A 22873-nucleotide genomic window follows, 5' to 3' on the forward strand; every position below is an offset into this window, starting at 1 on the left:
GCTTTTTAATGTAGTCTGAATTTTAAAATGATTATAAATGATTTAATGGATTGGACCGATTTTTGCCAAAATGACTGTTTCAAAGTGAATTGCTATTAAAATCTAACAAAAACCTCGATTGACTACCTTCAAAACTCTGTATTTTGATGGAAATAGTTTACAATTTCCATCAATATGTCATTTTAAAATCCACTATATTTGACATTTGACATCATAAAAAAATGACTGATAATGAAAGCCAGAAATTATCATTATAGCATGCAAGTTGATAATTTTCATTTCATAAACCGTTTTTATTTTTAATAATGCCAAGACATGAAAATTATGTTTACATGTCATTATAAAGAACCACAAATATTTGGAAGTCCATATTCATTAGCCTTCAACACAAATTTTACAAAACAGTATCTCTATTAGATATAAGAATAAAAAATCAGACAATTTAAATGTCCATTAACTGGTAAATGAATAGACTGTGCTACTCATACAATAGGGCAGGGGTCAGGAACCTTTTTGGCTGAGAGAGCCATGAACGCCACTTACTTTAAAATGTAATTTCATGAGAGCCATACAACCGATGTACGTTACTCATTATCCAATAAAAATTTGGTGTTGTCCCGGAAGACAGCTGTGATTGGCTCCAGCCAACTGCAACCATGAACATGAGTGGTAGGAAATGAATGGATTGTAAGACATGGAATGTTTTATATTTTTAACGTTATTATTATTTTTTTTTTAAAGATTTATCTGCGAGCCAGATGCAGCCATCAAAAGAACCACATCTGGCTCGCAAGCCATAGGCTCTCGACCCCTGCAATAGGGTATTATAAAATAATAAAAATTAATGAACTGTGACATTACTCATGTGCATGGATGAATTTGTTTTTAGCAAAAGAAAGTGATAGAAGCATACACACAATGATTCCATAAACATAAAATTCAAAATAAGGCAAAACTAAGCAGTGCAAAACTATAAATATAAAGGGAATGACAAACAGAAAACCTAGGATGATGGTACCTCTGGGAAAGAGAAGTGAATGTGATGAAAGAGAGCCACAGCGGATATCAGTTACAGGTAACATTCTAGTCTTAAAGACAGGCATTGCCTACAGGGGTATGTATTACTCATCCTTAAACATATACTTTGTATACACTTGGGAGAAAATGACAGAAAAGAAGGTAGAGACCTGCATGTAGGCAATTCTTTTTGAAGACGCTTGACCTTGATTGGAACATTAATAAATAAAATAGTAGGTGGAAAAAATACGTTGTTTAGAGAAATTTTGTTTTGCTTTTATGCTTTTTAAGATAGAAAGGAAGAGCATATGAATGGTATAGGGAGAAGGTGAAGAAACAGGAAAGGAGATGACTGTTGACCAAGTAAGTTACTTGAGTACTCTGAAGGACAGAGTCCAAAGAATACCTGAAGAGATCAGCTTTTGTAAGGAGGCAAGTTCAACCTAATTTCAATCAAAGTGGAGTAAGAAAGCATAGAAACAGGTGCAGCAAATATATACATTTGGTGACGAGCAACCAAGGAATATTATCACATCTGATGGCTTGTCCCCCTCTGAAATGAGGCAAGATCATTAGCTGAGAGAGGACCAGAGTGGGTTTTAAGAAAAAGTGAAAGTATGTAGAAGACAAAACTGACCATGGATAAATGCAGGTGCTTTCTTGGACTTTTCACCTTCCCTATTTCCCTTGTCTCTGCCTAGAATGTATTTCTACTTCCCTTTCTCCCAGAAAGTCTTTTTATCCTTCATGACTTAACTCATGTACTATGTCTTCTGAAGCCTTTTCTGACTATTCCATGGTAATCCTTTTCTTAAATCTTACATTTGACTGTTACCACTCAGGCTTCACTTACTCATGGACAGTTTTGCAGTAACTCTTTTGTGCTGTACATGATTTAATTTTTATGTATTGTCTCCTTAACTACAGTTCTTCAGGGCAGAAACTGTCTGTTAAACAGTCCCTCCTTCAGAAAGTGTGTTCTCATACACACAGTGAACATTTAGAGATATTTTCACAATATGTCATCTACTAAAACAAATATGCTTAAAAGCAAATGATAAAATAACTGAGAAAACTTTGAAACCTCCATGATTTTCTTATAACTGCTCCTGATTTTCAATTTTTTATTTTAGAACTTAAGTTTTTAGGAGTTAAGCCAGAGAGCCGAGGTTAACACATAATTGGTTTGCATTTTTTAAATTTTTAAACAAATTATTCATCCTAATTTTTTTCTTTATAACTTTTAATGTTATTTCAGAGGTAGTTCTCCCAGAAATGAGGTAAAATGTTATCAGCAAAGACAAATTATGTTAGGAATGCCATCTTGTGGTTGAGAGTAGTTCACTATACTTAGAGGTACTTTTGGTGACAATCTTTAACTCAGAATAAAACACCCAATAATTCACAAATGTATGGTTAAAATGTGTTATGACAAAGAAAGAAAAATTAAATATGTACATCACTGTGTGTGATTTTAGTTGTCAAAAAAGACAATGTTTATTGAAAGACACAATAGACTATAGAAGAATGGACTCCAAATATTAGAAACTGCTACCTATAACAATAAACACACTTCTATTAAAACTACTCAGATACACTTAATTTTGGAAAGTTTTTCTCTTGAAATAGGTAATTTTATTTCTAAATCCATCACTAAGTAGTTCTGTTGATTATTACATCCTGGATTTACACTGTGTGTCTTGATTTTCAAACTATATCACTCTATAACCATCCAGAGGAGTGAAGAACAGGGCACTTACCTAATTTGGATGATGTAGCATGCACATAACTATTTATAGCCCCTATGGATTCTGAATAGAGTTAAAAACACTGGCTCTACCTTACTAGATAAGCTTACTACTTCCTTCAAACAAGTTAGCCATTTGAGTGATAAATTATCTTTCTCATCAACAAAGAACTAGTAATGGTTACAGATGTAGTAGTGAACTACTGTGCTTAAATATTTTAATTGCCAAATTGATTACCAGACATTTTGGTCCACCTAAAAATGGGAGAAGAAAGTGGAAACCAATGCCTCAGGAGTACAAAGCACAGCACAACAGCACAAGGGTCCATGCACTATGCTACCTTTGTGTCACTTCTAGATTAAGGATCCAAGGAGCATGTGCAGGTACAAAGGTCAGTGCTAGAGATTAGGCTATTGGAATGCTAAAAGATAATAATACATATTTAGATATTTGTTTTAAAAATGTTATTGTACTCCAAATCAACTTTTGTGGTTTATTACTGCATGCTTATTACCAGAAAAAAAAAGGTATTTTACTCGGTAAACTTTTATATGAATTGCTTTTGTATTAGTTTTTCCACATGACTCTTCAGGACATTCACATCAGCTGCACAGACCTGGTACTCCATCTTCTCTTGCTGTTTTGTTCTCTCCAATAAAGCTTCATGTGGTGGAGGTAATGCATTGTATGAACTCAATAAATAAAGCTGACTTGATGAAGTTTGGTTGATTTCTTGAATCTTTAAAGCCTGCATGATAGCAGGTGCAAACTTTGAGTAATGAGCTGTAGATGAGACAATCACTGGGCAAGATTTGTCTTGCATTCTGTCTGCAACCACTTTTGCAACAGCAGTGTGTGGATCCAAAATATACCCTGAAGTATTATAGGTGGAGTGAATAGCTGCTAGGCACTCTCTCTCAGTACACCAGTCAGCTACGAAATCCTGCTGAAGTTTCTCAACCAGAATCTTTTCTATCTGGAAGTGATGCTGCTCTTCTAATTGGTTAAATAATTTTGTCACTAATTGTCCATCTTTATTAGCCATCATGTGTAAATGTCGTTCCAGATTTGAAGATTTGAGAATATCTATTGCTGGTGAAAAGGTCTGTGCTAATTTTCTTCCCCTTAGATCATAATGTCCTGTTTTTATAAAATCAGTCAAAACATGGTTCTGATTAGAGGCACAAATAAATTTTCGAATAGGGATTCCCATCATTTTGGCGTACACTGCAGCTAAAATGTTACCAAAGTTTCCTGTAGGAATACAGACATCCACTGGGCTTCCAAAAGAAATAAAGCCTTGGCTAACGAGATCAAGATATGCAGAAGCATGATAAACTATTTGGGGAAGCAGTCGGCCCCAGTTTATGGAATTAGCTGAACTTAAAATTGTTCCATATTCCACAGTAAGAAAGCCAGTAAAATCCGAATCTTTAAAAATTCTTTTTATAGCTGTCTGGCAAAAATCAAAATCTGACTTGACACCCATTGTCCATCCATTTTCTCTCTGACTGCCAATTATTTGTGCTTTCTGAAAATCACTTACTCCGTTCTCAGGAAAAAATGTGGCCACAGCTATTCTTTGCTTCTCAGTCTTATTGAGATGACTAAAACCATTTAAGACAGCACTCCCTGTGTCTCCTGAAGTTGCTACAAGGATCATATAATTACAGCTTGGTGGAATACAGTGTGCAAAAAGATGAGGCATAAGCTGTAAAGACAAATCTTTAAATGATCCTGTTGGTCCATGAAACAATTCCAGGATGAACTGGTTGCCTGAGAGGTGCCGGACAGGGGCAATCTTGGAGCAGGCAAAATTTTCCCCATATGCAGTTTCAATCATTTCTCCTAGCCTGGAAGCAGGTATGTCAGCAGGATGTATACACTTTTCCAATAGTATTTGTGCTCTTTCTACATAGGATGCTCCTACTAGGCTTTTCCACTCCCCACAGTTTAATTTTGGAAATTCCTTCTCAGGAACAAAGAGTCCACCATCAGAAGCTAACCCCTCAATCACAGCTTCACTAAAGAATTTTGCTGAAACCTTCTGTTCACAGTCTTTTGGCCAAACGTGTCTTGTCGAAATAAATGTTTCTGAGTCCACATCTTGGTATCTTTTAACTGCATTAAGCACTTTGGCAGCTACCTCCTCTGGGGAAGCGCCACTTTCACAAAAAACACGGGTATCATACCACTTCTTATAATACTGTCTTCTAAATTTAAGTAAGTCTTTCATAGATGTTCCAGAATTCTGACCTACAATCCTATCTATTTTCATTAATTTTAGACGACTAACTATATCCATTAGTGGTACATCCAGGTATACAATTATTCCATTTTTCTTCAGATGCCACATGCTAGCATCATGCATTGGATTGGACCCAGTAAGGGAAATCACACTTCCAGAGGCAGAGAAGCTTAACACAGCTTTTCCTTCCTCTTCTAAAAACTGTTCATTACCAACATCCTGTAATTTTTCAGACACACTCATATTCCAGGTTTTTTCAAGGATATCGTCATCCACATCTATGACACAACAACTTAGTTTCTGACCTATTATTCTGCCTACTGTTGTTTTCCCAGCTCCAGGCAGTCCCATCAGGATAATATTTTTGTCTCCAACAAGAGAGTGGGTTGAGTGCCATGACTTCCTTAATTCTGCAAGTGCAAAGGTTCTTGAAAGAAATAGCTGTGTGTGTTTATCCGTTTTAACATGTACAACAGAAAAACATGTCTGGGTTATTTGTTTCAGACGCTGATATCGATTAAAGTGGAGCATTCTCTTCTCACTTTTCTGCCCAAGCCAACCTAAAATTTGGCTTTAACCCTTTTCAAAACATAAAAACAAACAAACAAAAAAGACATTTCGTTACTGATTTCAACAGACTTAAAGTCCTGACAGGAGTGAATTTAACTATGCCCACAGTACATAAACCATTTTAAAATCTTCCAAATTTATGGGACATTTAAAAAGATATTTGAACACAAATTCCCAATATTGCATATTATATTTTTAAAATCTTTTCAAATCTCAAGACAGAGTAATCAAAACTTTAATAATTTGTAATTATTAAACAACAGAAACTTTATTCAGAAAATGCCATACCACAGAATCTTCAAAAAATATTAAATCAAATTAGTATTTCTTTTCCTGTAATAAAAATTGTCTTATGTTTTATAACCCATATAATAAGGATTATTTGGAGTTGAAATTCTATTTACTTGGAATTCACAAAAGCTGATTAATATGCTTTATTTAATTTCTCTTTAGTTATATGAACCTGTTGATAGATTATCATGTTACCCATAAATTTCTTAGATACAGTAGGCACAAGAAACCAGAATAAAATATTTGCTTATAAATACTCAAATAACTTTCTAAACTATAGGGCAAAGGTATGATACTTTCTTATGTGCCTTCTCTCATGCATACTGTAAAGAATCATTCTTCATTGTTTTCATATTGAGGACCTTTTTAAAAAGCTAAAATGAAAGGTATATTATTGCACAAATAGTTAAGAAAACGTTATGATCAGAAGTAGGTCAAAGGCTACATATCTATAACCTTATCTGCATGGGACCATCACTTTCATGTCTGTCCTATAAATATCATCAGTGGAGAGACTTAATTCAAGTTCCAGACTCCAGGGTAATAAAAACAAAACTCAAGATATTACCGATGATATGAGGGGAAAAAATATTCTGGCATCCAAAGCAGCTGTCCAATTCCCCATACTGGTCAAATCCCTGTTTTTGGAAATATTCTTACCATTAAAACACAAATGTTTGCCAGACAAGTCAAAATTTTAGTCATATGTAAAGTGCAAGTTCGTAAGTTCTGCCACACTCATTTAAATGGACTAAGATAACTTGACAGCCCACAGTGAGGCTTTTCACATGTTCAGTAGAGCCAAAATGCAACTAAGCCAAGTTCAATGTTAGATGGTACATTTAAGTATGTTCTGAAAACTTTCCATCCTTTACTACTCAGTATCAATTCTACTTAAACTGTGTTCTGTAGTTAACCATTTAAACCATTTTAAGCTAATAATGAATTTAACTTACAAGTTAAATTACAACTGTCAAGAGAAGTACATTTCCTTATTTGGCTTTTCCATTTGTATGTGCTGTGCTTTATTCCCCAAGATTTGTAAATATATGATATACACGCACCAATCTGAGATGAAGAGTTTGCTGATGATGAAGCAAAGTCAATCTTTGCAAAGAAAAGGAGTCTATAATGAAAAAAATTTCAGTTAATCATAACTGCATACAGTATCATAAAATTCCACACATATTCTTAAAACGTCCATCTGAAATATTTATATTGCAGAAAAATATGAATTGACCCTTTTCATGTTTCCCCAATTGTGTTAGTAAAAGATTAAGATACTGCTTTTTTCAACATGTGTCTCATCATAGAAAATAATTTTACTAAACAGTACTGATAAAATTCCTGCCGTCTAGCAATATAAAATATAACCAAATAATAAAAAATATAACATCTCACAATGACACCTAAAGTTTTAATGATTTAACTGTATGTTCAGTAATCAGAGAAAAATCTATCAGTGGAATAAAAATAGGAAATGAGTGTTTGAGTTACTCTTTTAGGTTGTTTTGTCCATCTGAATCACTACATGATTTTTATGTATACTGTAAAAAGAACAAATGAAGCATCTGCCCCACACAGGTACCTCTTAGCTATTTAAATGCGTTTATAATAAATTCAAACCCTGTATCATAGTATCTGGCACATAAGAATATTCTTAAATATAGTAACATTAATAATTGTCACTCAATGACAATAGTCTAAAAGAATTAAATCAGACTATCTGGGCATAAGGCTAGGCTTTTTTTTTATGGTTTGGTTTATTTATAAACCTTCACAGAAAACAGTGCTACTCATCTGTAAATCAAGTGTTTTGACATACACAGTCTAATCCTTTCCCTGGAGTAAACAAGGATCAGAGAACTGTATGCTTGAATCATATCAACAATTTATTTTATTAAACTGTTTTCTGATATTGTACACCAACTAATTTTGAGGGACTGCATATAATAAAACAGCCTGATTAACCTCCTATTCAGGAGGCTTTTGCTTATAAAATCAGTGTCTTCTTTTATAGTTTCCAATGCATAACTTTCTGATTAGTGTAATAGTATTAGTAATAATTGCATATTACCTGAGTAGCTGGTTTATTTTAATGGATACTAAATCTTTGTGTGTGTGTGTGTGTGTGTGTGTGAGAGAGAGAGAGAGAGAGAGAGAGAGAGAGAGAGAGAGAGAGAGAGAGAGACAGGGACAGATAAGACAGGAAGGGAGAGAAATGAGAAGTATCAATTCTTCCTTGCAGCACTTTAATTGTTCATTGATTGCTTTCTCATATATGCCTTGACCAGGAGGCTACAGCAGACCAAGTGACCCCTTGGTCAGGCCAGCGACCTTGGGCTCAAGCTGGTGAGCCTTGCTTGAACCAGATGAGCCCACGCTCAAGCCAGCAACTTTGGGGTTTTGAATCTGGGTCCTCCGCGTCCCAGTCTGACACTATCCACTGAGCCACTGCCTGGTCAGGCGGACACTAAATCTTTTAACTGATCTTTTCTTTTACTCTGTTGGTTGCTACAATACTTAATATTAACTCCATTAAAAATAGAAGATTAACACAAACATGCATGTTAACTTCACCTTATCTTTTATAACCTTTGTTTTATATGAATTTAAAATAGAAAATTATGATAGTTCAATTTACTAATTCTGTATCCAGATTATTTCACCATAAAAATCTCCGACTCTAGAAAAATGCAGTTAAGTGCTATAACATATAAAATTATTATTTTTAGAAAAAAATAAAGATGAACTCTATTTTAAGCTATATACTAAATTATTTTGTTTTGTAACATTTAAAGTTTTTTTCATTATTGATTTTTGGAGATAGAAAGATAGAGATAGAGAAAAAACATCAATATGCTGTTCTGCCTGTTCATGCTGTCACTGGTTGATTCTTGAATGTGCCTTGACCAGGGACTGAACCTGCAAACTCGGCATGCCCGGACTATGCCCTAATCAATTGAGCTCCCTGGCCAGGGCCTGTTTTGTAATATTTAACCACAAATTAATGTTAGGGCTTCAATATCCACTGTAAACAGATGACAAGAAAAGATGGAATAAAGCCCATAGCATGTAACTTTTATCTGGAAACTGAATTTTGCTTATTTAATATAGTCAATTCTTGTTATTCATACAGTTGTGTTCTATAAAGTTAGCATGAATACTGAATTAGTGAATATTGAACCACTGTTCCCAGAAGAAATACAGGGTTAGGTTCCTGTGAGCCTCTGGTCACAACATTTTTGCCAATTGATCAATACATAACTTCGTTTTATGTGTGTTTCTGTTTAAAGACATCTTATTTAACATATACAGTTGATACACTACCAATGAGTCACAACCAAAAGCACTCTTAATTCATGCCTAAATGAGGCTAATCTAACACACACTTTTCTCTGGAAGGCACATGACAGCACTGCTGCCTCAGGAGCAGTAGGCACAACTTCAGCACTCTGCTTGGGGCCATTTTAAATAGCAAAATCACCAACTAGATGCACAAAAATGTGAAAAATGTGGCAATAAATAGAATGCGAAAAGGACACTTGTCTACACTGTGAAAGCTGAAACAAGAAGGCAGAGGATCACCTTGTTTGACCTCAGCTTGGAACACGCAACTCAATATTTTCACCACTGTATGCATATCCATGAATGCCTCCAACATGCTACAAGTATTAATTTGGGGTTATAAATAAATTTTAGCCAGAATTCACAAATATGCAACCTGTGAAGTGAGGATCAAATGCATATCATTTTCCTTGATGACTCAAAACCATGTTATTAGACAGTTTTCATTTATTTATTAGTATATTTTTCGGTATAATAATCACAAATAGGCCATTTTTCTTTAGCCAAAGGGCAAACTATTTTAAATTCAATTAAAGTCAATCACATAGGAGTAAAAATAGTACTTAAAAGACCAAATATCTTGGCCATAAAGTACTCAGGTTTTACTATATCATTAATGTTCTCAAAAAAATTTTAGAGGGCCAAATTAATCACAAAAATATTTTAGTTATACTCTCAATCCTCAGAGTTTATATCAGGGGACTGTGCCAACTAAAACCCACAAGCAAAATCTGAGCCCCCATCCATTAGTAAATTTAAATTAAGTGTCATGGAAACACAACTTTGCTTTCACTTGTTCATTTGATTAGTACTCTCTCTGGCTGCTGGTGAGCTACAATGGTAGAGGACTGTAGTTGCAACAGAAACAAAGCCTAAATATTATCTAGCTCTTTACAGAAAAAGTTCATGATTTCTGGTGATATACCAATACTAATTCCCTGTGGATATACTGGACATAGGCATTTCCTTGAACACTACTGCCATTCACAGGGAATGACAGAATTATTTGTAAACATGCATTCAAAAATCAAACATAATTACAGACCAAGCACCTAAGAAAAAGTTTTCTTCCAAATGATTTAACAACTTTCATCATAACTGCAAACTAAATATATTATAGTGAGATCTTAAGTTGTTTAATATCTGTAAAACCACTATACATATACTGACTTCAGTGAAAAGACTGTATTCAGGAGCACAGTAAGTCAAGATTAGCTAAGGCTAGTTGGTGGTACCAACTGGAGAAATACTTTTCTTTGCCTTTCTGGATCCTAAAGAAACTGATTAACATAAATAGTCCCAAAGTGTTACTTCTAATTAGAAAATCTATAAGCTTTGGTCAATGACTATCCATTTGGCAAATAGTATTATTATTCTGAGTCTTTAGTTCAAATCTTAGAATGTATAGAGAACAGAATTTTTCTCTATGCAGGCTAAGCAAAGCAAAACAAAGCACCTCAAAGGGGAACAAAAAGGGCACAGTAGTATATATCCATGTTTTGGATAGGAGAATATCTGATGTGAATAGAAGAATCATCCCCACGGAGTTACTGACCTTAAACACCTGGGATAAAAATTAATATTTCATCAACTAAGAAAAAACTAAATTTATGCTTATCTAATGAAATTCACTCTGACCCCCAAATGATAAGGACCTACACATTCAGTAAAGCCTTTTCAAGTAGGAATAAAAAGTTCATCCCTCCACTGAGCAGCCTGGCGGCGGGACGACCAAAGCTGGTGCTCTCTCCCACCTTCCAAGGCCTTGCTCCTCTTTGGACCGAGTGGCCACTGTCAGGTTGGTTCAGAACCATCCATCCATCTTCCTTCCCAAATCACATTGCCAATATTTCTTTGAGAGACTCAGATAGCAAAAGGCTTTTAAATGAGTTTTACTGAGTCTTTAGTTCAAATCTTAGTTAAGAATGGCATAAAACCGCTCTCACAAAGACAATTTTCAGAAAGGAACACCCCAAAAAAGGGGAGGGGGCGAAAATGATCTATCCATAAGGCTTCCACTGGTTTAGGCTGCTGGCTCATAAAAGCAAGTCCACACGCCCGTGGAGACAGCGCTCCGAAGAGGGGCCGGCCCGGGGGGAGGCGGCGGAAGGAGACGCCCGCGGGCTAGGGCCACGGGGCGGCCCAGGCGACGGGCGGGTGCGAACGCGGGCCGCGGGCGCGGCGAGCCTGCCAGCCCGGGCGGGAGCGGCCGCGAAGTGAGGCCGCCGACTCCGCGGAGCGGAAGGGGAAGGCACCAGCGGGGACAGGCGTGCGACGGGGACGGCCGCGTGCCTAGAGACTCCCGACCCCTCTTCTCAGGGAACTCACCAAGAAGCCACCCTGAGAAGACAGGGGAAAGGGAAAGACATGGGAGAGAGTGCCCAGGAGCCGCCAGTGTCCACTCGGGATGGACCCGGCTTCTGGCGCTTGCCCGCAGCCCGGGCCCAAGGCCTCACTCCGCCCAGCCCGGCGACCGGTTCGCCGCCGTGCCGCGGCCTCTGCGACTGCGCCGGGCGGACCTGCGCGGCCGCGCGCCACAGCCACGCCCGGAGCCGCCGGAGCCGGGCACGTGACCCTCGGGGCGCTCCCCGCCCCCCGCCCTGCCCCCACCTTGTCCGCTCCCCACGTCGGCCGCGAGTCGGCGTGTCCTCAGCCGTTTGCGCCGCTTCACCTTCCCCCGCCCTCCGTGACTGGAACCTGCGCGCCACAGCCTTATTGTGTGACGTCAGCACACCGTCTTTGCTGTTGTGTGTCTGAGTCTTTCTTTTTCGCCAAATACAGTTAGGAAAGAGCGGCATCTTTAAGGGGACTCCATTTTTCACCCCCATTACTCCTAAAGGCACACTGAAACAGTGGTCTCCATGTTGAACTTTCTAGTCAGAAGAATGGGTTACCGTGATGGAGGAAAGAAAACCTAGTTTGCAGTGCCACCTCCCACTTCCCCGTCGCCTAGTGACCGTTCCCAGGGCAAGCGCGCGGTCAACGACGCTAAGCAACCCCAAGAGGAATAGAAAGAGTATCTTCCAAGAGAGGACCGCTAAGAGGTCAAAGGGGAAAGAGAGAACCCCTGGTTCCTTGATGAGGCAAGAAAGTAGGGAAGCAAAGGGAAAGCAGTGAAGAAAGGGACGTAGATTTTAGTATTATGAGGAAAAGAAGTTAAGTAATTTTCAAGAGTCATTTGGGTGGCCATGGATCCAACCTACGCTCCTGAGAGCATTTATAACCTCATACCCAGTGACTGGAAGGAGCCTCCCCAGCCTCCTAGGTATGTGGGTAATACAAGATTATCACTTAAAACAAAAATAGGAATAATTATTTCAGGATTAACAAGGCATCTTATGACTTTTAAAAAATAAAAATATATTTTTGTCTGGATAAAGTAGCCTTGAATGATAGATTTCTAAAGAAAAGTTTGCAAACATCTAGGTATTTAGCATCTCAAAATTCAGAGGCAGATCCAGTGCTATTAGAGAGCCATTTTATGTTAGTCCCCTGTGTTATGGTGTGTAATGTTGTAATTTACCTGATTGTTCGCATATGATGTGAATATAACATTGCACAAAATTTCTTATAGAAAAGAGAAAAATCACAATTTTATTATCCACTGTTAGAATACTTGTTATTTTGTTTCAAAGATTTATTGTTTTATTTTTGACTGCTCTTTTTCTAAGGGGATAGTACTTATTTTTTTCCCTAAGATTATCATCCAATATAAATTTGTTTGTGAGGCTCAATTTCTTGATCAGTGAAATAAAATAGACAGATTAAATAATTACTAAGATCTGTTACTGGTCTAATAGATGGAAGGAAGAGTAGATGGATAAAGAACCAAAAACATTTAATCGAGTTAAAATTTTTGGCATAGATGATAGGACCTCCTAAATTCTCCAATTTTTTTTTTCCAAGCTCACAATGATTTTTTTATTGATTTTAATTTATTGTGTTTACATAGATTCTAGTGTTGCTCCGAATGCATCCCCCTCCCCCATATTGCCCTCAACGTCTCCCTTGCCCCCCTCCCCATAGCGACCTCTCCCCTTCCCTCAGGTTTATCCCATCCTATCATCCCCTTTTCCTCTGTTCTTTTTTTCCTCTGGTCCCTTTGATCTCTCCTCTGTCTCAATTCAGTTCCTCAGTTCACATTGTTCATTGGATTCCTCAAATGAGTGAGGTCATGTAATATTTTTCTTTCTCTGTCTGGCATATTTCACTTAACATAATAGTTCTCATGTCCATCCATGTTGTCGCAAAAGGTAAGATTTCCTTCTTTTTCATGGCCCCATAGTGTTCTATTGTGTATATGTACCAAAGCTTTTTAATCCACTTGTCCACTGACGGACAATGGGCTGTTTCCAGATCTTCGCTATTGTGAACAATGCTGCAGTAAACATGGGGGTGCATTTCTCCTTTTGAAACAGTGCTATGGTGTTCTTGGGGTATATTCCTAAAAGCAGGATAGCTGGGTCAAAAGGCAGTTTGATTTTTAATTTTTGAGGAATCTCCATACTGTTTTCCACAGTGGCTGTACCAGTCTGCATTCTCACCAGCAGTGCAGGAGGGTTCCCTTTTCTCCACATCCTCGCCAGCACTTATTCTGTGTTGTTTTATTGATGAGCACCATTTTGACTGGTGTGAGGTGATATCTCATTGTGGTTTTAATTTGCATTTCTCTAATCATTAGTGATGTTGAGCATTTTTTCATATGCCTATTGGCCATTTGTATGTCCTCTTTGGACAAGTGTCTATTCATTTCTTTCACCCATTTTTTGATTGGATTGTTTGTCTTTCTGGTGTGGAGTTTTACAAGTTCTTTATAAATTTTGGTTGTTAACCTCTTATCAGACGTATTGATGAATATGTTCTCCCGTTGTGTAGTTTGTCTTTTTATTCTGTTCTTATTGTCTTTAGCTGTGCAAAAGCTTTTTAGTTTGATAGAGTCCTGTTTGTTTATCCTGTCCTTTATTTCACTTGCCCGTGGAGATAAATCAGCAAATATTTATATATTGCTGCGAGAGATGTCGGAGAGCTTCCTGCCTATGTTTTCTTCTAAGATGCTTATGGTTTCATGGAATACATTTAAGTCTTTTATCCATTTGAAATTATTTTTGTGAATGTCATAAGTTGGTGGTCTAGTTTCCTTTTTTTGCAGGTAGCTGTCCAATTTTTCCAACACCATTTGTTGAAGAGGCTGTCTTTATTCCACTGTATGCTCTTACCTCCTTTGTCAAATATCAGTTGTCCATAAAGATGTGGGTTTATTTCTGGGTTCTCTGTTCTGTTTCATTGATCTAGATGCCCGTTCTTATGCCAGTACCAGGCTGTTTTGAGTACAATAGCCTTGTAGTATAACTTGATATCAGGAAGTGTGATACTTCCCACTTTATTCTTCCTTTTCAAGATTGCTGAGGCTTTTCGTGTTCTTTTTTAGTTCCATATAAATTTTTGGAATATGTGTTCTATATCTTTGAAGTAAGTCATTGGTATATTAATTGGTATTGCATTGAATTTATAAATTGCTTTAAGTAATATAGACATTTTAATGATATTTATTCTTCCTAACCATGAACACAGTATATGCTTCCACTTTGTTCTATCTTCCTTGATTTCTTTTTATCAATGTTTTATAATTTTCCAAGTACAAGTCTTTAAACTCCGTGGTTAAATTTACTCCTATGTACTTTATTTTTTTGGTTGTAATAGTGAAGAAGATTGTTTCCTTAATTTCTCCTTCTGACAGTTCATTGTTGGTGTACAAAAATGCTTCTGATTTCTGAGTATTAATTTTATATTCTGCCACCCTGCTGAATTCATTTATCAGGTCCATTAGTTTTTTGACTGAGACTTTAGGGTTTTCTATATACAATATCATATCATCTGCAAATAATGATAGTTTTACTTCTTCTTTTCCAATTAGGTTACCTTTAATTTCTTCATCTTATCTGATTGCTGTAACTAGGACTTCCAGGACTATGCTGAATAAGAGTAGTGAAAGGGGACAACCCTGCCTTGTTCCTGATCTTAAGGAGATTGCTTTTAATTTTTGCTCATTGAGTATGATGTTGGCTGTGGGTTTGTCATAGATGGCCTTTATCATGTTGAGGTATGTTCCCTGTATTCCCACTTTGCTGAGAGTTTTGATCATGAATGGGTGCTGGATTTTATCAAATGCTTTTTCTGCATCTATTGAAATTATCATGTGATTTTTCTTCTTCCTTTTGTTTATGTGAAGAATCACATTGATTGATTTGCGAATATTGTACCAGCCTTACTTCCCAAGCGTAAATCCCACTTGATCATGGTGTATGATTTTTTTCATATGTATCTGGATCTGGTTGGCTAATATTTTGTTGAGGATTTTAGCATCTAGATTCATCAGGGATATTGGCCTATAATTTTCTTTCTCTGTGTTGTCTTTGCCTGGTTTTAGAATCACAATTATGCGCGCCTCATAAAAGGAGCTTGGAAGTCTTCCTTCCTCTTGAATTTTTTGAAATAGCTTGAGAAGGATAGGAGTTATTTCTTCTTTGAATATTTGGTAGAATTCACTTGTGAAACCATCTGGCCCCGGGCTTTTGTTTGTTGGGAGTGTTTTGATAAATGTTTCTATCACATTTGTTGTAATTGGTCTGTTTAGGTTTTCTGATTCTTCCATATTGATTATTAAAATATATGTTTCAAGGAATATGTCCATTTTATCTAGGTTGTCTAGTTTTTTGGCATACAGTTCTTTATAGTGTTTTCTTACAATATTTTGTATTTCTGTTGTGTCAGTTGTTATTTCTCCACTCTCATTTCTACTTTTATTTATTTGAGTCCTCTCTCTTTTTTTCTTGGTGAGTCTCTTTAAAGGTTCATCAATCTTTACCTTTTCAAAGAACCAGCTTCTTGTTTCATTGATTCTCTGTATTGTATCTTTAGCCTCTATGTCATTTATTTCTGCTCTGATCTTTATTATTTCCTTCTTTCCACAACCTCTGGGCTTAACTTGCTATTCTTTTTCTAGTTGTTTTAGATGCACGGTTACGTTGTTTATTTGAGCTTTTTCTAGCTTCTTTAGATATGCCTGTAATGCTATGAACTTCCCTCTCAGGACTGCTTTTGCTGTGTTCCATAAATTTTGAGTTGTTGTATGCTCATTATTTTTCATTTCTAGGAATTTTTTTATATCTTCTTTGATCTCATTATTAACCCATTCATTATTTAATAACATGCTATTTAGTTTCCAAGTGTTTGAGTATTTTTCAGTTTTTCTGTTGTGGTTGATTTTTAGTTCTATGCCATTGTGATCAGAGAAAATGCTTGATATGATTTCAGTCTTCTTAAATTTGTTGAGACCTCTTTTGTGCCCTAACATGTGGTCTATCCTAGAGAATGTAACATGAGCACTTGAAAAGAGTGTATATTCTGCTGCTTTAGGGTGAAAGGGTCTGAAGATATCTATTAAATCCAGTTGATCTAGTGTGTCCTTTAAGTCTGCTGTTTCTTTGTTAATTTTCTTTCTTGAGGATCTATCTAGTGATGTTAGTGGGGTATTGAAATGTCCTACTATTATAGTATTACTGTTGATCTTGCCCTTTATATCCATCAAAGTCTGCTTTCTAAATTTAGGTGCTCCTATATTAGGTGCATATATATTTATAGTGGTTATATCTTCCTGTTGGATTGCTCCTTTTATCATTATGTAGTGCCCTTCTTTATCTCTTACTATAGTCTTTGTTTTAAAGTCCATTTTTTCAGATATAAGTATTGCTACCCCAGCTTTTTTTTATTTCCATTTGCATAAAATATTTTTTCCATCCTTTTTCCTTCAGTCTATATGAATCTTTTGTTTTAAGGTGTGTCTCTTGTAGACAGCATATGTATGGGTCTTGTTTTCTTATCCACGCAGCTACCTTATGTCTTTTGATCAGATCATTTAATTCACTTACATTTAAGGTTCTTATTGATATATAGTTGTTTATTGCCATTTTATTCTTTAAAGCTGCATTCCTCTTTTGCTATATTTTTCCCCCTTCAATATGTTTACAACAGGCCCCTTAAATTTTTTTGCAGCATCGGTTTCGTTGTAATGAATTCCTTGAATTATTTTTTGTCTGGGAAGCTTTTTATTTCTTCTTCAATTTTAAACTATAGCCTTGCTGGTTAAAAAGTCTTAGTTGTAGGCTCTTGTTCTGCATTACTTTGAATATTTCTTGCCATTCCCTTTGGGCCTCAGGTGTTTCTGTTGAGAAGTCGGATATCATTCTTATGGGGGCTCCTTTGTAGGTGATAGCCTTTTTTTGTCTAGCAGCTTTTAATATTTTCTCTTTATCACTTAGCTTTGGTATTTTAATTATGATGTGTCTTGGTGTAGATTTCTTTGGGTTTTTCTTTAATGAAATTCTCTGTGCTGCTTGAACTTGTATGACTTTTTCCTGCATCAGTTTAGGGAAGTTTTCAGCTATGATTTGATTGAAGAAAGTCTCTATCCCTTGTTCTTTCTCTTCTTCAGGGACCCCTATGATGTGGATATTATTTCTCTTCATGTTGTCACAGAGCTCTCAGAGTTTCCTCAGACTTTTTGAGTCTCTTTTCTTTTTGCTGCTCTTCTTTTGTGCCTTCGTTTATCTTGTCCTCTAACTTGCTGATTCGGCCCTCAGCTTCATCCATTCTGCTTTTAATTCCTTCCATTGTGGTCTTCGTTTCTGATATTGTACATATCATTTCTGACTGATCCTTTTTTTATTCCAATATCCTTTTTTATACTTGCTATCTCTTTATTTAGTTGTTTGTTCTGACCATCTATTGTTGTTCTAAGATCCTTGAGCATCCTAACAATCATTATTTTAAACTCTGCATCCAGTAATTTGGTTATATCTGACTCATTCAAGTCCTTTTCTGGGGATTTCTCTTGATTCAATTGGGTTGCATTTCTCTGCCTTCCCATTTTACTGTGTATAAGAAGGGTGTGGCCACTGGATTCCAATTGGTCTGGCCTCTGTGTTCCCTAGGTATGGTCAGTCTTCAGGCCCACCACCCCCTCTGTGGTTGCCTCGGGCATTCGTGTATGGGTATTGCCAGCACTGACCGACTGCAGGTATTGCTGCTGTTTCTGCCTCTCCTCCACAGGAGGGGCTGTGTTGACGTGCCTGGGTCTAGAAGCCTCGGCCTTTGCCATGCCCCCACGGGTGGGCTGTGTGCCATGCCTGGTGCTGCAAACCGTGACACCTCAGGCAGGCGTGAGCACCTGCGCTCAGCTGCGGCTCTCTACCTTTTCCCGGGCTTTCGCCTAGCCCCCATGGTTGGAGCTGTGCTCGCAAATTGGGCCACAAGCCCCAGCTCTGTGGGCCAGATAGGGTGCTGCGTGCCCACGCTCAGCTGCTGGTCTCTGCATTTCCCAAGCTTTCGCCTTTCCCCTGCGGGAGAGGTTGCAGGCAGGCCCACAGCTAACTGGGCCGCTTTCGTGCGCCCCTTTCACCCCCACCAGGCGAGACTGAGCTCACGCTGGGCCTCATTCATGGCCAGTCTGGCATTGCCCCCACCAGAGGGACTGCGCTTCCGCATCCTGCCTCCACCCGCCCTCCAGTGAGCCCTCAGACGCGTGGGTGGGGGCACTGCAGCTCAGACCCTAACACTTTATACTGTAGTCCTGAAAGCTCCCTCCTTCTATGTGACTCTGCTCTGAGTGCCATGGGAGAGCTTGTTTTGCTGGTGTCCTGCTTCCCTTTGCTGGTTCCAGGGGACATATTTGCTTCAGATTTGGGAAGTGACTCATCCCAGGAGTTAGGGTGGCTGTCTCTCAAAGTGTTTCTCCCTGTGCCTCCTAGATTACACTCTCTTCCTGCTACTCTGGTCTTCTCCTCACTCCCATCTCCCAGAGCCCCAGGTGAGTGGTTGTGAGAGAGGTGTTCTGAGTAGTCCCTTTAAGAATAATCCTGAGTCTGAGAAATCTGTCTCTTTCTTACAAACAGTATCCTGACTTGTTTCACAGCTAAATACTATCCATACGCCTCTTCTAGGCTCTGGAGCTGCAGGCTGGGGCTTTGTTCCTGGGGCTCAGGACCCTCCCCTCTCCACTTCCTGCCACACAAGTCTCTCCGGGCTGCTGTCACTCCCGGGAGCTGGGCAACCCTCTCCGCATTTCCACTTTTCCTACCAGTCTCAGTGTGGCTTGTTCAATGTTCCTTGGTTAAAGAGTCCTGTTAGTTTAGTCCAAAGTTGGTTTTTCCAGATGATGGTTCTTAAAATTAAGTTGTAATCCACTTTGGTTCTGGGAGGTGGAAGTTGGTACGTCTGCCTACTCCATCACCATCTTGCCACCCCTACCACAATCTAAATTCCCCAAATTTTAAAAAGGTCATCACAAAGTAAACATCCTATTTATTCTCCTGTGTAGAGACTTACCACTTATTTAAATCCGTAAGGAGAAAATAAGGTAAGTAGGGGTAAAATCTTACTCCTCCTAGGTCTTTGTTGTCTTTTACCTTTCTCCTTTTCCTGATTTAAGTCTAAACCACATGGAAAGAGCACTGGACCAGGAATAAAAAAAACAAAACAGGAGCTGCAACTAATTGGTTTTGGGATCATAAATATATTTTCATTTCTGATGTGTAAAACTAATCATTATGGCCTCTTTCAGATCTAATGGTCAATTATTTTTACTGATAATTACTTGGGGTGCATACCATTGTCAGCAAGTGGACACATCCTGCCATTTTAAGCCTGAGTATCTTTGTTTTTTAACCAGAGCAGTAACTACATTGTTTTCCATTAGCTTCTCAAAAATCCAGTAGAGATTGGAATGGGAAATGTACAGTAAGAAGATACAATACAGTTGCAGAGTCTGTGAGGAGTGTTCAAGTTAACTATTGCTGAATGGACTTTTGGTCCAAAATTCCTGTATAGTATACAAAATAAAGCTCCTCCTCTCTGTAACCCACTGGTAGATTGTATTTTTTATAGGGTGCTGAATTTGAATGGTAAGATTTTTTATTAGATAGGTGTTCTGTTTATTGGGAAAGCTTTACTATGCATCTTGGTGATTTTTTTTTCAAGAAATTTTGATAAGACCTGGCTGGTTGACTCAGTGGTAGAGTATCAGCCTGGTGATTGGTTGTCTGGGTTCCATTCCCAGTCAGGGCACACAGGAGAAGCACCCATCTGCTTCTTCACCCTTATTCCTCTCACTTTTGTCTCCCTCTTTCTCTTTCCCTCCTGCAGCTATGGTTCCATTGGAGTTAGTTGGCCCTGGCATTGAGGATGGCACCATGGCCTCTGCCTCAGGCACTAAGAATAGCTTGTTTTCTGAGCCGTGGAGCAACGCCCCAGATGGGCAGAGCATCACTGTAGGGGGCTTGCTGGGTCAATCCCATTTAGGTCATGTACGGGAGTCTGTCTCTGCCTCCCCTCCTCTCACTTAATTAAAAAAAAGAGAGAGAAATTTTATAGGAACAACCTTTATTCATTTAACAAGTATTAACTGAGCCCCTACTCTGTGTGTAATATTGCCTTTTGGGGAATATTGGAGTGACAGCGCAAACTCATTGGTTTACTCTGATGGAATGTGTAGGAAAAAGGAATTTATGGTTAAGGGAATAGAAAGTATCCCAATGTGGAGCCACCGAACACTATTATTAAGTTAGCCTACACTATCAGCAACAACCATGGGGAGTTTTTAATTTGACAAGATGTCATGCATATGAACACTCATTTATAAAAATGGAGTACAAGAAAACATTTAACTCTTTCTCACTACACTAACACAACTTGTCCTGATTCAGTCCCCTTACTAATAGTAAGAACTAATCATAAGAAATGTATCAATCTCCAAGGCTTATTTTGTATCACCGAGTTATAAACCCAGCTTTAAGAAAGCTTTCTGCAGCTCTTTGCAAACCTGGCAAGATATTTATCCAGCATTCGTAAAGTGTTGGATTTCTTGGAGAAATCAACAATGGATAGTACTGTGATCTCCCATGCCTCAGAGGTTAATTTCCTTGGTGAACAAAAATATGAACATAAAATATTAATAATAAAACCATATATTATTGAAAACCCTAATGAGAGATGCAGATACTAAATGAAATAGATGTATGTTACTGAACAGATATATGTAACCAAAGTGGGGTGAAAGGCAACCTTTTCCAAATGAAGTAAAAACTGGGATTTAAGATATAAAAGTGTTAAATTCAATGGGAAGCCATGAATCAGTTTTCAAAATTTCAGTAGCTCATGATGCCTGAGATGGTTTCCAAGATCACCAAATTTATGACCCTTATATTGATAATTCCAGTTGCTTAATATCTCTAGTCATTTCATTTTTGTTTAAGATAATATTCCAGATATGCTCCAAATAGCCATAGGACTGTGATCCACTTTCCTTGATACACAATACTGTCACTGATGAATCCATTAGCATGTTGTCAGTCATGTCCTGCTGTTGTCTCACATGAATTAGGATTAAATTTGGTTCCTTCCATTCTACAGTTTTGTAGGCAATTCTTTTTTACTTAAACTCAGCATTAGTCTACGGGGGTAGTTTGGAATTTCAAATCTTTCAAACACTCTCCTAACCCTCCCTCCAAGTTTTGTGCATTTTCAGATCTTATGTCTTTGATATCTCCACCAACCATCGAGCAAGGCAAGTAAGTACTTTGCACTTTAGTAGGCTGCTAGATATTTCTTTCTAGGCTGACAGCAAAAATGTTTTTGAGGATTCAGTCAGTCATCAAATGCATCCATTAGTCAGTTTATATTTCTCTACATTATCAGTAAGGATTTAATAAGAGGACTTACTAACATTAAGATGTATATTATTAAATCTAAGGTATTTTCCTGATTTATATTATTATGTCTAAGATATTTTCCAATCATCTTCATTTCAGTAACCTGAAACTCCAGATAGCTCATGCAATCCTTGCTGCTCTACAGATTTTTAGATGCTCTTTCGCATCAGGCTCACCAGTATGGACTTTCTGGATGCATGCTTTTTGAAACTGGGAATATTTAATGTCATAAGCACCCAGTAGTTATTTCTTTTTTATGCCTTCCTGGTTTTTTTTTAGTGAGAGTAGGAGAGATACAGAGACAGACTCCCACACGTGCCTATTAAAAACTGAGATATAATTGACATTATATTAGTTTCATTTATTTTTTGTTTTTATAATTTAGAAAAATAAGTTTTTATATAGAATAGAATACTTTGTTTTCTATAATAGATGGGTAAGCTTTGAGCTCCCACAAAATAATTATTGAATCACAAGATTGCAAATTAAAAAGTAGTAAAAGTATACACACTTCTTTTGACCCCAGAGGAATATTTTATTAATCAAAAGATCATACCTGCCATTTCCAACTTCCATGGCACTTTTAAGGCAGATTCAATTGAACCTTATACTCTGAAGTATCTAATGAGTTTGTTCAATGTGGACCATAATTGATTCCTAGCTATTGAGTTGAAGATTGACAAAAGGCCCCTAAAAGCAAGAAATGATTTCATATTTTTTCAAAGTTATCCACATTAAGTACAAAGAGAATAAATGTTGTTAAAAGTGATTTAGCCTGACCTGTGGTGGCGCAGTGGATAAAGCGTTGACCTGGAAATGCTGAGGTCACCGGTTCGAAACCCTGGGCTTGCCTGATCAAGGCACATATGGGAGTTGATGCTTCCAGC

The 22873-nt window shown here is 37.6% G+C and overlaps 2 protein-coding genes across 8 annotated transcripts in view; one reads left to right on the forward strand and one right to left on the reverse strand.

Annotated features, from left to right (window-relative positions):
• Positions 1–2619: 2619 nt before the first annotated feature.
• Positions 2620–11897, reverse strand: THNSL1 (threonine synthase like 1). 7 transcript variants are annotated; one of them, XM_066384931.1, is made up of 4 exons: positions 11551–11750; positions 9463–9539; positions 6939–7000; positions 2620–5592 (listed from the first exon to the last, which is right to left on the reverse strand). In XM_066384931.1, exon 4 carries the CDS (start codon positions 5542–5544, stop codon positions 3313–3315), a length of 2232 nt encoding a protein of 743 aa, XP_066241028.1. In that variant the 5' UTR covers positions 5545–5592; positions 6939–7000; positions 9463–9539; positions 11551–11750; the 3' UTR covers positions 2620–3312. The 7 variants fall into 7 exon arrangements, with proteins under 7 accessions (XP_066241028.1, XP_066241026.1, XP_066241027.1 ...); XM_066384929.1 differs by having other exon boundaries at positions 10882–11750; XM_066384930.1 differs by having other exon boundaries at positions 6831–7000; positions 10882–11750.
• A 313-nt stretch (positions 11898–12210) lies between these two features.
• Positions 12211–22873, forward strand: part of ENKUR (enkurin, TRPC channel interacting protein) — a 55618-nt gene continuing 44955 nt past the window's right edge. Inside the window, exon 1 of the mRNA XM_066384837.1 lies at positions 12211–12487. Coding sequence (XP_066240934.1) covers positions 12411–12487 — 77 coding nt within the window. The 5' untranslated portion in view covers positions 12211–12410. The remainder of the gene's footprint in view (positions 12488–22873) is intronic.

Source organism: Saccopteryx leptura, chromosome 5 (assembly GCF_036850995.1).
Source record: "Saccopteryx leptura isolate mSacLep1 chromosome 5, mSacLep1_pri_phased_curated, whole genome shotgun sequence".
Lineage (NCBI taxonomy): Eukaryota > Metazoa > Chordata > Mammalia > Chiroptera > Emballonuridae > Saccopteryx > Saccopteryx leptura.

Bases quoted from the DNA above. Each gene is read 5' to 3' on its own strand.
- THNSL1 (XM_066384936.1), bottom strand. From the start codon at position 5,544: ATGCTCCACTTTAATCGATATCAGCGTCTGAAACAAATAACCCAGACA.